The sequence below is a fragment of the Geospiza fortis genome, unplaced genomic scaffold (assembly GCF_000277835.1).
Source record: "Geospiza fortis unplaced genomic scaffold, GeoFor_1.0 scaffold242, whole genome shotgun sequence".
Taxonomy (NCBI): Eukaryota; Metazoa; Chordata; class Aves; order Passeriformes; family Thraupidae; genus Geospiza; species Geospiza fortis.
Genome location: NW_005054574.1, coordinates 201,852 through 215,795, shown reverse-complemented (window position 1 = coordinate 215,795; position 13,944 = coordinate 201,852). Strand labels below are relative to the sequence as shown.

Below are 13,944 nucleotides of genomic sequence, written 5' to 3'. Positions count from 1 at the left end.
TTTTTTTTGTTAAAATTGCCATCCCCAAACTATTTCTGGGCTCCAAACTGGCCCTTATCTTTACAGCTGGACTGTAACAACAGTCCAACTCAGGTATAAATTCCACTATTCAAATTTGAAATAAATTTATGTCTTAAGTTCAGACCCGCAGGATCCCATCGGGCTACCACAGGCACTTTAAAATAAATCACATTATCAGGGAGCCTCAGGGTTATCTGTACTGCTTCCCGTGTGCCATCTTCAGCCTTTCCTGGGGAATATGGATACACCTCCAATCCAACATCCAGCAGCTTTGGCAAGAGAGGAAAAGGACAGATAAGGGGTTTATCAGAAAATGCAGGTTTTTTTCTTTGAGTTCATCTAACCACTGCAAGGCTTTTTAACACGCATTTAAAATGGTTTGCTAATACTGTACATTTCCAAGCCCAGCTTTGGAGGCAGGAGAAGAGCAGCTACCAGGAGGCCTTGGGTCCTTCCTGTGCTGCTGCAGGCACCCTCAGGGCAGGGCCCAGCGGGGCACAGCCATTCCTCACAGACCCCAGCCCCAGACACCAGGAGCAGGGCAGGCAAAAGCAGCTGAAATTCCACTGTCCCCTCAGTGCCAGAGGGAAGGGGAGGTCACAGGGGCTGGGAATGAACATCCTGGGCCTCCTCCCCTGCCCACAGTCCTGCCCTCTGGGTTTGGCTTTTTGGGAATTTTGCTTATTAAAGGTTTCCAGCTTCACAGTGCCCTCTGTGGGGTAGGGCAGTGCTAGAGGAACCAGAACCCAGTGCCCACAGTCCTCAACCAGCCTGAAGGGCCTGGAGCTGAACCAGCAGTGGTTTTTGGTACCACTGTGCTTCCACCTTTCACATGTGCAAAACTGATGATTTGCAAACCTTGCCTGGTCAGTTTGCTGTAAGGAACTCGTGTGCAGTGCATGTGACAGCAGTGACAAACCTCAGGAGCAGCTCCTCAGGGGCACCAGGGCTGATCCCTGTCCTCCCTCACCTCCACCATGGTCCAGTCCCCGACGTCCTGGGCCTGGGGCGGCAGCTGCAGGGCAGAGATGTGGAACACGCCCCCCACGGGCACCAGCTGCTCCAAATCCACAACTTGCAGTGCCTCTTCTCTGCCTCCTGGCTCCTCCTGCAGCACGGCCTCCTCCTCTGGAAAGTGCAGCAGACAGCAGGAGTTCAGCGGGTGCTCAAAGCCACCGCCACTGCCCTGTGCCGATGTTCTCCCAGCGCTGGGAGCGCTTCACCGTGCAGCGTTCCAGCCCCATCTGCTGGTGCTCCTCAGCATCCCTGGAACCGGGGACAGCCGGGAGCCGGGCAATGAAAAGCGCTTCGGGACTGGGGCTGAGCTTTTGGACTTGTAGTTCCAAATGCTTTCTGTGGGAATAAGGTTTTACTGACAAAATGAGTCAGTCGTTACCCACAGAAGAATTTCACAAGCACAATAATACATTAGATTCTGGACAGGTTTAGTAAGATTCTATTGATATGAAAAGAATCATATAATATACCAAAATAAATAAAAATAAGGCACCAAAAGGTCATGGCTGATGGTGAAAAGCATATGATAATTATGAGGAGCAAGAGGGATTTAACATGAAATACAATTTTCAGATAACAAAGACAATTATGCATAGGAAAAAATACATATATATCATATAAAATAATAAATTTAAGGTTTAATGAATTGGAAAATGTTAGTGAAAGCCAGAAACACTGTGGACAAAAATGGCCATAACTATTTTCTTTAGAAAAGCCAAACAGCCCATAAACCATCACAAGGGATGGTACAGGAGAAGTTACTGTTGACAGGAATCAAGAAAAAAGTGTTCAATACTGTAAAAACATCTACTGTAATTGTTACGAAATTTGCACTGAGAGAATGAGACCAAATCAAAAAATGGCAACTCGAAAAGGCTGTTAAGTGGAGCTAAATTATGTCAGTATTTTGCAGTTGTTTTATTTAAGTCAGTACCACAAGAAAACTCGCTCTTTATTAAACCAAAGAATGACACCACAACACTGGAGAAATTTGTAACTTATGTGGGACAGACAAACAGTTTTAGTTCCTAGAATTAGTCCCTCTTTTAACAAGGTGCAAGAGCAGGTATCTCACTTGAAGCACCCATTCAGGTAATACTCAGTACCATCCCACACTACACCAGTGCTTACCACGATATGCATTGGAATCATCATTTTCTGAGGCAGTAAATCTCCCCAGAGCCTGGCAGATTCATAAAGATTGTGTGTCTCACCCATAAACATATGTATAATAATACACATATCTATAGAAACACGATAAACACGACCATAAGCATAAATAATAAGTAAAAATAAGTATAGGGATGAACTCCATTTTTCTATCTGTCCTGTTATCTGCCCTCATTATTTAACAATCATTAATAGAAATGTCAACAAAACCCAAGTGTTATCAAAACAGCCCTATATTTATAAACTTTGTTCCATTCACACAGAGATACTGCAGTGTTTCCATGGATCATGGAGTGGCCTGGGTTGGAAGGGACCTTGGAGCGCGGTGTCACTGTCCCAGGCTGGTGGCCGGCCCGGGGGCAGCGTGCCCGGGCTGGGGCAGCGGCTGGAGCTGCCTCCTCCCGTCCCTGCCACTGCAGGACCCCGCCGGGCTGGAACCCCGGGATCCGAACCTGGGCTCACGGACCCATCCAGCAGCGCGATCGGAGCACCAGGGACAGACAAACCGGGAGCGGGAGCAGAGAGGACACGGGAAGAAAAGGAAGAACAGGGTGTGGAATGGAGATGAAATAAAAACAGCTGGGATGGGCAGCACGACGGAGAGGGGCTAAAAAAGAATAGGGACAGGGAACAGGACAGAAGGATCCAGTGAAAAACAATGGCACAGGGAGCAGGACAGAGCAACAGGGTGAGAGGAATAGAGATTTGTCTTTACAAACTAGCTGTGGGTCTGCTGGTAGATAAAACTAGCGCTGGGAGATAAAAGAAACAATCTGAAGGATTCCTCTGATTGATGAATGGAAAAGGATATTTGCTCTTACAAATAAACTTTAGGTTTGCTGATAAATGAAATTAGACATTGAAAGATGAAAGAAACAATGAGGAAGAAAAAGCCCTGAATTCCATATCAATTAAAAATTAAAAGAGAGGGTTATACATTAGAGGGAAATCTTCAGTATCAGGTGTATCGGGAACTGTGTACCTCTCAAGTACCTCAGCCAATGGGGAAAGAGAGAAGGGAAATGCGGCAGGAAATCAGGATAAAAAGGAGGCTGCGCCCTCCAAAAATTTGAGAGATCCCAGGGGATGCCCTACAGCCTCTCCCTTTATTCGAATAAAGCCAAAAAAGGACTCCTCTGTCTCCTTTTTGGACATAAACCTCTTGTGTTTGTGGATTAATTTTCCTAACAAGGGAATAAAAAGGAACACAAGAAGGACAAATTAAAAGACGGGGGTAAACACACAGGAAAGACAGAGGGATACAGAGACAAAGAGGGAAGCAAGGACAGAGAGAGAAAATGACCACGGCAGGTGGGTGTGGGGGGAAGGTGCAGCAGAGGGATGGAGAAAGAAAGGGATGGGTAGCAGGACAGAGGGTAATAAAGAGAAGAGTACAGCGAGGGAAAGGGACTGAGCAGCAGATGCAGACAGGTACAGGCAAAAGGACAGTGAGATGGACAAAGAAATACCATCACAGTGCAGGGCAAAGGAAAAGAGGAGAAGGAAGAAGGAAAGATAAAGATGTGAGCCTCTCCCTGCTCCAGCTGTGAAAGACGTCGTGGTGATTCCTGTGTATTATGGCCATCCTGGGAACTGCAGCCTGGTGTCTCAGTCTGGGCTAATCCAGCTTCACAGGACAGCATTTAAATTTTTTAGAGGGATTCAGAAAGAAAATCTACTCTGCACCATTCAAGTAAATCCATGTGATCTTGAGGCAAAAGCTGCATCTTTTCTTCTGTAGAAACTACCACGCTCCTATGACTCCAATAACACGGATGCATTCTACATGTGCCCCACATGGAAATGCAGTTTGCATGCTTTTTGTTTGTTTAAAAAGAAGCATTACCTGGAATTAAAGACTAAAATGCAGTAAGATTCAAGAAGGTGGAAAAAATGACAGTGAAAAAGAGTTCTTTATTGACTGAGCTGGTACCTATATGCTGAACAAATTAAGCATGCTAAATCCCAGTGGTAGAAGTTTACATTTCATGGAAACAAGCTGTTAAAAGCTAGGACTGAGAAGAACATTCCAATGACTGACATTCCAAAGAGCACTCCTGTCTAATAAAGTTTTTTTGATACCATGCTGCCTGAAACACTGAAGTTCTGCAACAGGATTTTAAAAATCAGATTAAACCTAAATGAATATAACTAAACCATTTTCGTTACCTGGTTTGAAGAACTTGTAGGAAAAAAAAAAAACAGGCTAGATAAGGCAGAATACTCTATTTTTAATTTTTAATGTATCTTCCACACAGAAGACGTGTTTTGAAATGCACATGCTTTCAGATGCATAGGATTGCTGGAAACAAAGGCTGAGGCTTTTACAAATGCCTGTAAGTCATAGACTAAGTATCAAAATTATTTACATAGTATCAGAAAGCTGTGTTTAATCATCATCAAAATACATGAGTTTTTGCTTTTCCATGCATTTGGGGAATATGGAAAGAGCCTCCAAAAGCTGGCAAGGCTGTGAGACTGCAGCACACAAGCGCCATGACCACACCCTGGTTCCCTAGGAGAAAGATGACTGCAGCTACAGGTGTGTTCCATGCTGGTTGTAGGGAAGGTGCTCCATTTCAGGACTGCAAGACTCAGAGAGAGAAGAGAAAAAACTGGCGTTCTGAGCAGACAGCAAAATGCTTGAATTTGTGCCAAGCACATCCTGGAAGTGGTGGGATCTGATTTGAGGCTCTCTTTTGAAAGAGACAACAGCAGGACAAGCACTGGACACACTTGGTGAAAGCTCTTCCCTGCTCCCCTGCATCTTCCTGCATCCATACACTGAGCCTGGACCAAGTTCATTTGCAGAGAAGGAGAAGATGGAACTTCATACAAGATCCTGCAGAAAGAATCTTCTGTCATTTAGTCACCCAGCAGAAATAAAAGGTGCTGGATATTCCTATGGAAAGTCCACTGTTTTGTCAAAAAGAACAAAGACTCCAGCTCCTTGAATCTGACACCTAGCTGCAAAGACTCCAGGTCCTTGAATCTGACACCTCATTACAGCAGAATGGAATGTGGATCCCAGGGAGATGGACTGGCTTTGTGCACTGGTCAGGCACTGGAATTGCTCATAATTGCTTCTCCTCTCCCTAAGTTCAGACAACTGAATCCCAAGGAGTAAATCCTTTCTTCTCAATTCCAACATCCTCCTTCTTTCAGTCCACAAACTGCTGCATCTGAACAGTCAGCCCAAAGCACATGGAAGATGCAGGCCTGGTTTTAGTAGAGGAGGCAATAACAGCTATTTTGTTATTCTCCAGTTGAAGGTACTGCCCCATATTGTAAATACAGGCAACCCTGACAAGGTGAGAGAATGATGCATTTGACTATATCTTATCAGAAGGCTAATTTATTACTTTATTATACTATATTATATTAAAGAATACCATACTATACTATACGAAATAATACAGTAAAGATACTTACTGAATGCTAAAAAGATACTAATGAAAACTCGTGACTCTTTCCAGAGTTCTGACACAGCTTGACCCCAATTAGCCAATGAGTCAAAACAACTCACACCAGAGTCTAATCAGGCAATCACTTCTGGGTAAACAATCTGTAAACACATTTCACATCAGCACAACACAGGAGAAGCAAATGAGATAAGAATTGTTTTTCTTTTTTCTGGGGCTTTTCACTGCCTTTCAGCTTCCCAGGAGAAAAATCCTGGGCTAAGGAATCATGTTCAGGGAATGTGAATGCCACAGCCCTACTCTGGAAGAGCAGTACAAAATACAGGGCATAAAAAAACCCAAACCAAAACACAAACATGAGGTCATCCATATTACAGAACTCTGATGCCTGCTTAAACTTCAAAACTGTCAGGGAACATTTCTCCCACCTCTCCTCTCTGCTACCTGCTTTATGTCCCCAGCATGGGGTTCATCACTGTTTCTCTGTCATTTGCAAAGGGCCACATCCCAAGGGCCCCAAACCCAATACCTCCCTCCCTCAACTGTACTTGATGATCCGTATGGGTCCCTTCCTGCTGGGAATATTCTGTTCTGTGATTCCAGCACAGGTCCAGCAGACAAGAAGAGGCTGTGTTGAAACAGGATTTCCTTCACTTCTGAGAATGATGAAATAAACCTCCAAGGGGAAGGAAATACAGGATAAACCAGATGGTTGGTATTCTACACACTCCCTTTGGGAAGACAGACCTGAGCTGGGAAAGGTCAGCCACATGCTCTTCATTTCGTTTTCATGACCATAATAACCTGGAGCCACGCTAGGTAGTGCTGCAAAGGGAATTTTATCCATTAGTTTACAAACGGAGAGCCTGAAACCACTTTGGAGACACAGATATGTACCTATCTGCCTATCTAAAGAAAATATTTAATTTTCCATGAATAAATTTAGGAAGCCTGTAATAAGAGCTGGCCTGAACTTGCACAATGGATTTTCCATTCTAAAGGCAAAGGCAGTATTTTGTTCAGTGGGTTGGATCCAAACAGTGAATAATAACCTGAACTGCTCAGCTGAGGGGAAGGGTTTCACTTCTTGTGAGAAACTCCTTTGAAATTACCCTGTTTTGCGTCAAAAATAGACAGCCTTTTAGGCATTACATGGTTTTATGGAGCAGATTTGGGCAACGGACTTAGAGGGAGCTGGTCCTGTGAGGGACTGGTTTGATTGCTCCCACCTGCTCTCCAAAACTGGCTGAATTTGGAAGGATCATGGAATCATAGCACGATTTGGGTTGGAAGGGACTTAAAAAATCCCACTTGGCACCTCTTGGGGAAAATTCAAGCACAGAGCTGGGGGAGGAGACACTGCACTGCCTTGCAGCCTCCCTTATTTGTTTGGATTGTGACAACATTATTTACTTTATCTATAAATATCCCTCTGGCACAGGGAATAAATAATGCCCTGGATGATATTTTCCAGATGGTCTCATAGTCCTGGGTGAGGTGATCCCCTGGCATCATTTGGAGAGGGAAGAAAATGGGATCTGCAGGCCCACACATCATTGTGCAAGTGACCTTAAAATAATTCTGTTTCTCCCTGCTCTCAGGACAAAGCAGAAAGAGTCAATTCCCTGCATTTTGTTGTGATTCTCAGGTTGAGACACAGCACCCCTCAAAATCCACATCCTGCAAAAAAACTCTCAGGCACACAGGTATCGGTGGCTTCTCTTTTCTGCTTTTTTGCCCCTCAGACTTTCCTTAATTTTTCTTCACAAAAAATGTTGTTTTCTTTTAAGTGGGGGAAGGATTTGAGGATTAAGAAACTCAAAACTTTACTGCTGTTCCTTATTATGTTAGGGTTCTTTTTGTTTGTTTGTTTTTAATTTCTCACACTTGTTTCACCATGAAGAGCTGTGCAAGGCAGGCATTTGAAGTCACCACTGCTGTTCCAAACACCTGGTGTTTTTCCAAGGCCTTTGGAAGGGGCAGCCTGACCAGGCAGCCAGTGGACCATGCCATGATTAGCTGCCATTAAGTTGTGCAGGTGAAGTGATCTGCCTGCTGTGGCAGGACAGGCAGGATCACCTGGGGTGTGCCATGGAACTCCTTGGCTGCATTCCCCAGGAGCCCCATGAATTCCTGCAGGATGGGACAGAGGGGACAGCTGGAGCTGCAGAGCTGGGAGCTCTAGGAAGGGCTGAGGGGCAGTGTCCTGTGCAGGGCCAAGATGTGTGCAATGAGATGTCCTGTCCCTGCACCTGGGATACCCTCTGGACACACAGGGATGCTGAGGTGTTCTTGCTGAGGTGTTCTTGCAGGGGTCAGCAGGTACAGGGCAATTAGATCAACTCCCTAGGCAGACTCCTGTGGTGATGTTACCCCACAGAATCCTGTTGGAGCAGAGAGGACAGCTGGGTTCTGGAGTGGAAAAGAACAAGCAGAATTAGCCAGGTGCACTGTGCAGGTGTGGAGTAGCTTTGGGCTAACCACAGGAACTCGGGGCACACAGGCCAAACCCTGGCCAGATTATCCAAATATATTGTGCAAATCCAAACATATATTCTTTTGTACTGTAATAATCCTATTGATTGATTCATTCATTGGGAGGAAAAACAGAAGGTGAGCCAATAGAGGGAAACAAGTAAATGTCTCTGGGTGGCTCAGATCACACCTCTAGACCTCCAGCTGGAACAAAAACCTGCATCCACCACTGAGCCATCGGTACCTGAGAGAAATCCTTAATGTTCAAAATTTGGAAGCTAACAGCTAGTGTTATAAATGATCAAATCGGTAGCCAAATTTATAAGAAAATTTAATAATGATTTATTAGATCATTAACAAAAATAGAATTTTGGAAAAAAAAGACCACCACAGCCAAGACAGTGTCAACCCCGGGTGCCGGCACTGGGTGAACCGAGATCGACCGACAAAGTGTCAGCGTTTCCCCAGTGGTTCACACCGACTGCTTCACGCCACTAGCTTATATACAGTTTATTCTGCCTGAGGCAGAGATGACCGAACTTTCCTTTGTGTCTCTTCACATGTAGAACTGGGGCCATACATGTGCAGAAATAGACAAAGGTACGTCCAGGTGTCCAGACGGATGTCTGAGCACTTCCGAAGAGCCTGTATTGCATGGCCACCCGGTACCGGGTAGATGCAATCTTCCCAGGTGCAGGTCCTCGTGAGTGGCTTAGGCATTCCAAGGAAGCTAGCAATCATGGCCCGGGAAGGTTTCCTTAATACGTTAACAGGCTTGATATTATCTTAAAGTTGTCCAGGAACTAATTGAATAAACATAAGACTCTGCTCCCAGCCAGGGCGGTCAGTGACATACCTTAGATTTTACAATATTTTATACATATATATAGCATGAATTATCTCTACCATATACTACACTAGGAACTGAAGATGCCCCTGTGCCTGAAATGTCTCAGGGCCCCAGGAGGGCAGGAGGGGTCTCCACTGTTAGTTTTACAGATTAGTGGAGCATGTAAGGGCACCTCTGGGCTCAGTGACCGTGACAGCTGAGAGCACTGGCTCCTGCTCCTGACATGCTGGCAGCCACTCCAGGGAGAGCACTGGGAAGCCCCTTTGGAGCTGTCACGGTTCACAGCCTGGCATGTTGAGAGGCTGCCTCAGGTCAGCTCCTGTTTGCTTTAATTCCCTGCTCTTTTAGGAGCTGCTTCCCAAGGGTCTGCAGCTCCCTGCAGGGCAAACAGAAGAGGCTGGCAGCAGGTAAGCTGTGTGTGAGGGCAGCTGCTGGGGGCAGCTCCCAGACCCTGTGCCCTGCTCTCGGGAAAGCCTCGCTCCCCTGCAGGTCCCTGTGCCATTTTTTATCCCAGTGCTCCTGTGGTTACCTGTGCAGCAGCAGCAGCAGCAGCACCGTGGTTTTTGGATGGTTGTCCCTCCCCAGGGGTGCTGACAGGGCCATTTCCAGCTGTGGGAGCAGTGATGTGGCTGTGCCCTGGGCAGCAAGCAGTGCCTGGCCACAGCACTGGCCCTGGAGCTGAACAGAGCAGAAGGGCTGTAAAGCACAGGGGAGGCTTTGCCCACGCCAGTGGTGTTTGTCGCTGGAGAAGAGCCGCCCTGGAAGTGTTTAGGGAGCAGGGAGGACAGGGGGAGGATGCACTGAGAGAGACCAGCCTGGCCATGCTGCAGCTGCCTGCTATCCACACCAGGAGTATTCCCAGCTCAGCCACTCTTGGAAGGAGCTAGAGCTCCTTTTTTAGGTGTCTTTACTTGCAGAGTACAAGGGCTGGAAAGAGGCTGGCTCAGGGGCTCTGCCCTCAGCAAGGGACGGCTCCAGGCAGGAGATCTGGGCTGTCAGTGCTGATGCACTGCAGGGAAGTCCCCACTGTCCCTGCTCCCAGGGCCAGGTGCTGCATCAGAGACAAAATGGGAGCTGTAGCCCCTGCTCAACCTGGTGTGAAAAACGCCAATCACTTGGTTTTAAAATGTTAAAAGTTTAATAATAATAAAATGGTTATAAAAATAGCAATACAATTAGAGTAATAATAATTTGGACAATTTGGATTAGGACAACATGAGACCATAAAAACAAAGAGTTACAGATGGTCCGGGTACCTTTTTCTAGGCAACATAAGCCTGAAAAAGGACACACGTTAACAGAGGATTAACCCTTCAGAACAATAGCCTGTTGCATATTCATACACCTCATACATGATGCATAAATTCCATTCAAACGCAAAATTCTGTCTGGTCAGTGTCAGCTTCTTCCTCATAATCCTAACAGCGCCTTCGAGCCTGAGCAAGGTGGGAAGAAGTTCGTTTCTTCTGATAATGGAGCAATAAATTCTTTTTCTCTGAAAGGTGTCCTGTGGCTGCTATCTTGCTGCAAGTCCTTTCTTTTAAAAAAGTATCTTACATAGCATAGTTTCTATTTTAACAGTATGTTATAACCTAAAACTATATTTAACACACTGCTTAAGAAAATTAATACAGCAACTTTCTAACATAACACATATAATATTCACTTTAATATTTGCAAAAAGACAATCATAAACTATGCATTTTTCACACTGGCATTTGCCACCTTATGGTCATTTGATGGAAACCTGAGGAGGGCGTGAGTTTCTGTGCTTCCCTTGGAAATGGAAACCACAGCTGGGGGAAGATCCTCTGGACTTCACCTGCGCATGACACTCAAAGAGTGGCCTGTCCCGCTGACCACCCCCAAAACACCGCTACCACTGTGCACACCTCTGCTGCCTTTAGCTTCACTTAATTTTGGCTTCATTTTATTTTGGTTCACCTACTCCAGATTGGCTGTTATTTTCTCTCTGGAAGCCGGGAAAGCAAAACTGTGCAGCGCTGATGGAGGCTCCCGACCGCCGCAGCTCTCGGAGGAGCCGCCTGCAGTGGGCGAGCCCTGAGCAGCTTCAGGGAAAACACGGTCACAGCAGTGTCACGGGGCAGGGCACAGCCACGGGTCCCCTCAGCAGGAGTCTCCTCCATCAGCCCGAAGGCTGCACCTGCTCCGGGCTCTTCAGCCGGGAAAACGAAGCGCCTATCTTCACTGTCTGCACTTCCCCGTCACGGCAGTGGGATTAATCCCTAATCCTACCCTGCTGCTGTAGGCAAAGGTGTATTCCCTCCTCCTATGGGCTGAAGGCAGCCCTGCCTGCTGGCAGGTGAACACAGCAGTGCCTTACCCGCTGGCCAGGGCTGAGAGCCCCGCCGTGTTTACCGACTCCATGGCTACTACGGAAAACCGCTCCGGTTTCCCGGCCCGCTCCTCCTTCCTTATCAGTCCAGGGGTGGCTAAGGATGAATGATTAGAGGTAACGGCAAATATTACACCCGTGCTACCAATTCTGCTTTTCAAATAGAAATCAAATAACATTTAACCTGACACAATGCCCGGGAAAAACGTTAGGGCTGTTGAAAGACCATTAAGCTTTAAGGAGAGGATGAGCTGCAGAAAATGTTCCGTAACTAACTCAGCCACCCACAGCCTGGTGGAAACCCGGAAAACCTCAGTAAACATCGGCACTTCTGAGTGTGAACAAAAGGACTCTATTTCACCGGTTAAATACTCACTCTAAACTCGGTAAGTGCTGTGTGCTGGCATTGGTTGTCTCAGGGGGAGTGAAAATCTTCCCTGGACCTGTTTTTCCCTGGTGTTTTGGTGGATTTGTTGATCCTGCTCTCATGCCCCATCCCAGAGCGGAATAAATTTCCCTGTGGACGAGTAGTTTCTGCTTTGCATAAGTGTCGTGGGATTTTTGGCTCATAAAGCACCTCTAGCACCTGGCAAGGTCAGTGCTTAAGCATCTGCTAATCCTTGAGATTTGGGCTCTGGCCTCTGTCTCCGCAGCCTGGAGCTCTGCCCAGCCAGACCAGCGCGGACCTAAGCAGGACTAAGGAGGGATGCCACCAGCAGGAAAACCAGACAGGTCTGGAATTCAGGCAAACACGAAACCACTTGCAACACACAAAGTGAGAAAAAAACCTCTGTTAAATGACTGCTGTGATCCGGCTGACGAGTATGCAATGTACCCAGGCCTATTCCTCTACCTGAGGATTTTTGCCTGTTTCACCAGCCAGTTTTGGTGGCTCAGAAATCTCAGACAGCCACACTGTCTTGGTTTGAAAAGACAGGTGAATGCTAGGGAAGGCAGGAGTCTTCCCTGAACTGGAAAATGTAAATCCCCTCCCTCTGAATTGTTATAAATTTGAAATTAAGGGGGCTCTCAGGCAAAGATATGGGAGCAGGAATAACAGTTCTTTATTAGGGAAGAAAATAAAAATTAAATAAATAATGCAGCAATACAAAACAACCCTGACAGAGTCAGAACACAACCTGACACCCTGTGGGTCAGGGTGTTGGCAGCAGTCCCACTAAATGGTGGCTGCAGTCCTCCTGGTGTGGTTCTGTTGGAGCAGGGATCCTGTAGAAGGGTATAGTCTTCCTCTGAAGGTCCAGTGGTGGTGTAGATGGGCCTGGTGTTCCTCTGGGACTCCAGTGGAAAAGGCTGTCCTGATGCCCAAAATCTCAGATTACATCTAGTTAGGAATGCTTGGCTCTTCTCTTTGGGCAGAGCATCTCCCAGTGGGATGGTGTAATTTTATTAGTCATGCAGTGACACTCAATGGCCCATTAGCAGAAGATATCTCCTGGAGGGAGGATTGGTTTGTGGAAGAGATAAAGAAAACTGCCCAATTAACAGAAGATGACTGCCACACCTCTAACAGATGGCAATAGAATACACCCATTGCCTTGCAATCCCGGACACACACACTGCTTTCAGACTGGTACATGTTTCATATCAAAATGGCTCACCTCCTTCAAGAGGAAACTTTTAAACATAAAATGTCCAACTCCACAGAGCTCCAGCACTCAGACTAGACCATCTTTCTTGCATTAGCACCTTGGAAGAGCAACCCTGCATCAACAATGAGCCAGGCATGTTTTCTGAAAATGGACTTTTGCATCTGTTTATAATCCTAAATGTATTTTACTTCCAAATGGCCTCTGACTAAAGAGTGATTCACATCTGAAGAGTCCTGAAGTGCTGTAATATAGCAAATATCCTTAAGGACCAAGGGAGGAAAAAAAAAGGCTTAAAATGACCTTTATTTACATAGAATACAGTGTCCAGTTGGGTTTAGGGTGTCCTCGCTGCATTATTTACCTCTACACCCCACGGTGGGTTAAGTGTGAAGCACAGAGCATTTTGTCTCATGCTGCACCAGATCTGGGAAATGCTGCAGCTGCTTCCCTTCCTTCAGGAAAACTTCACTTTATAGGCGTGGATGGTAACATCAGGCTGATAAGAAACAAATGTTTACGAGTAAATGTAAGCAGAGGGGTGGGGGCAGTCAAACGCTGGGCGTTTGTAACTTGATCTCAGTACCCGAATCAGAACCACCTGATTGATGGGAACTGGCAGCACTGGCTGACCACAGCGTTACAGGTCTGGGTTCTTATTAGTAGCTATGAAATTTGTCCATTGCTGTGATTGGTTGAGTTACTTTGGGGTTTTTCCAGTGATTCAGGGCTTTCTGGTATTTCTTTCAAACTGGGGTTCTGGCAGGAAGAAGTGACTTTTAATGAATATTGAAAGTAAAAGGAAATATGGTGAGATGAAATAAAAATACACAAAATTTTTACAAAATTGACATTTTCTATGCAAACATTTTCCATCCAACTCAAAACAAATACTCCTTTTGAAATGGCATTCGAATTTTGAATATGGCTAAATCTATTTAAATGTGATAGAAATTAAAATTATTTTGTACAATCAGCATGACACATTACAATATAATCCAACCAATTTGGCAGTGATGATTAATT

General features: G+C 45.8%; 1 protein-coding gene across 1 annotated transcript in view; it reads right to left on the bottom strand.

Annotated features, from left to right (window-relative positions):
* The window catches only part of LOC102040177 (protein CASC1-like), an 11,069-nt gene extending 2,223 nt beyond the window's left edge, over positions 1-8,846 (bottom strand). Inside the window, exons 1-3 of the mRNA XM_031064257.1 lie at positions 8,775-8,846; positions 992-1,207; positions 107-290 (exon numbers count right to left, since the gene is read on the bottom strand). Of these exons, the coding sequence (XP_030920117.1) occupies positions 107-290; positions 992-1,207; positions 8,775-8,846 (472 nt within the window). The remainder of the gene's footprint in view (positions 1-106; positions 291-991; positions 1,208-8,774) is intronic.
* Positions 8,847-13,944: the final 5,098 nt, after the last annotated feature.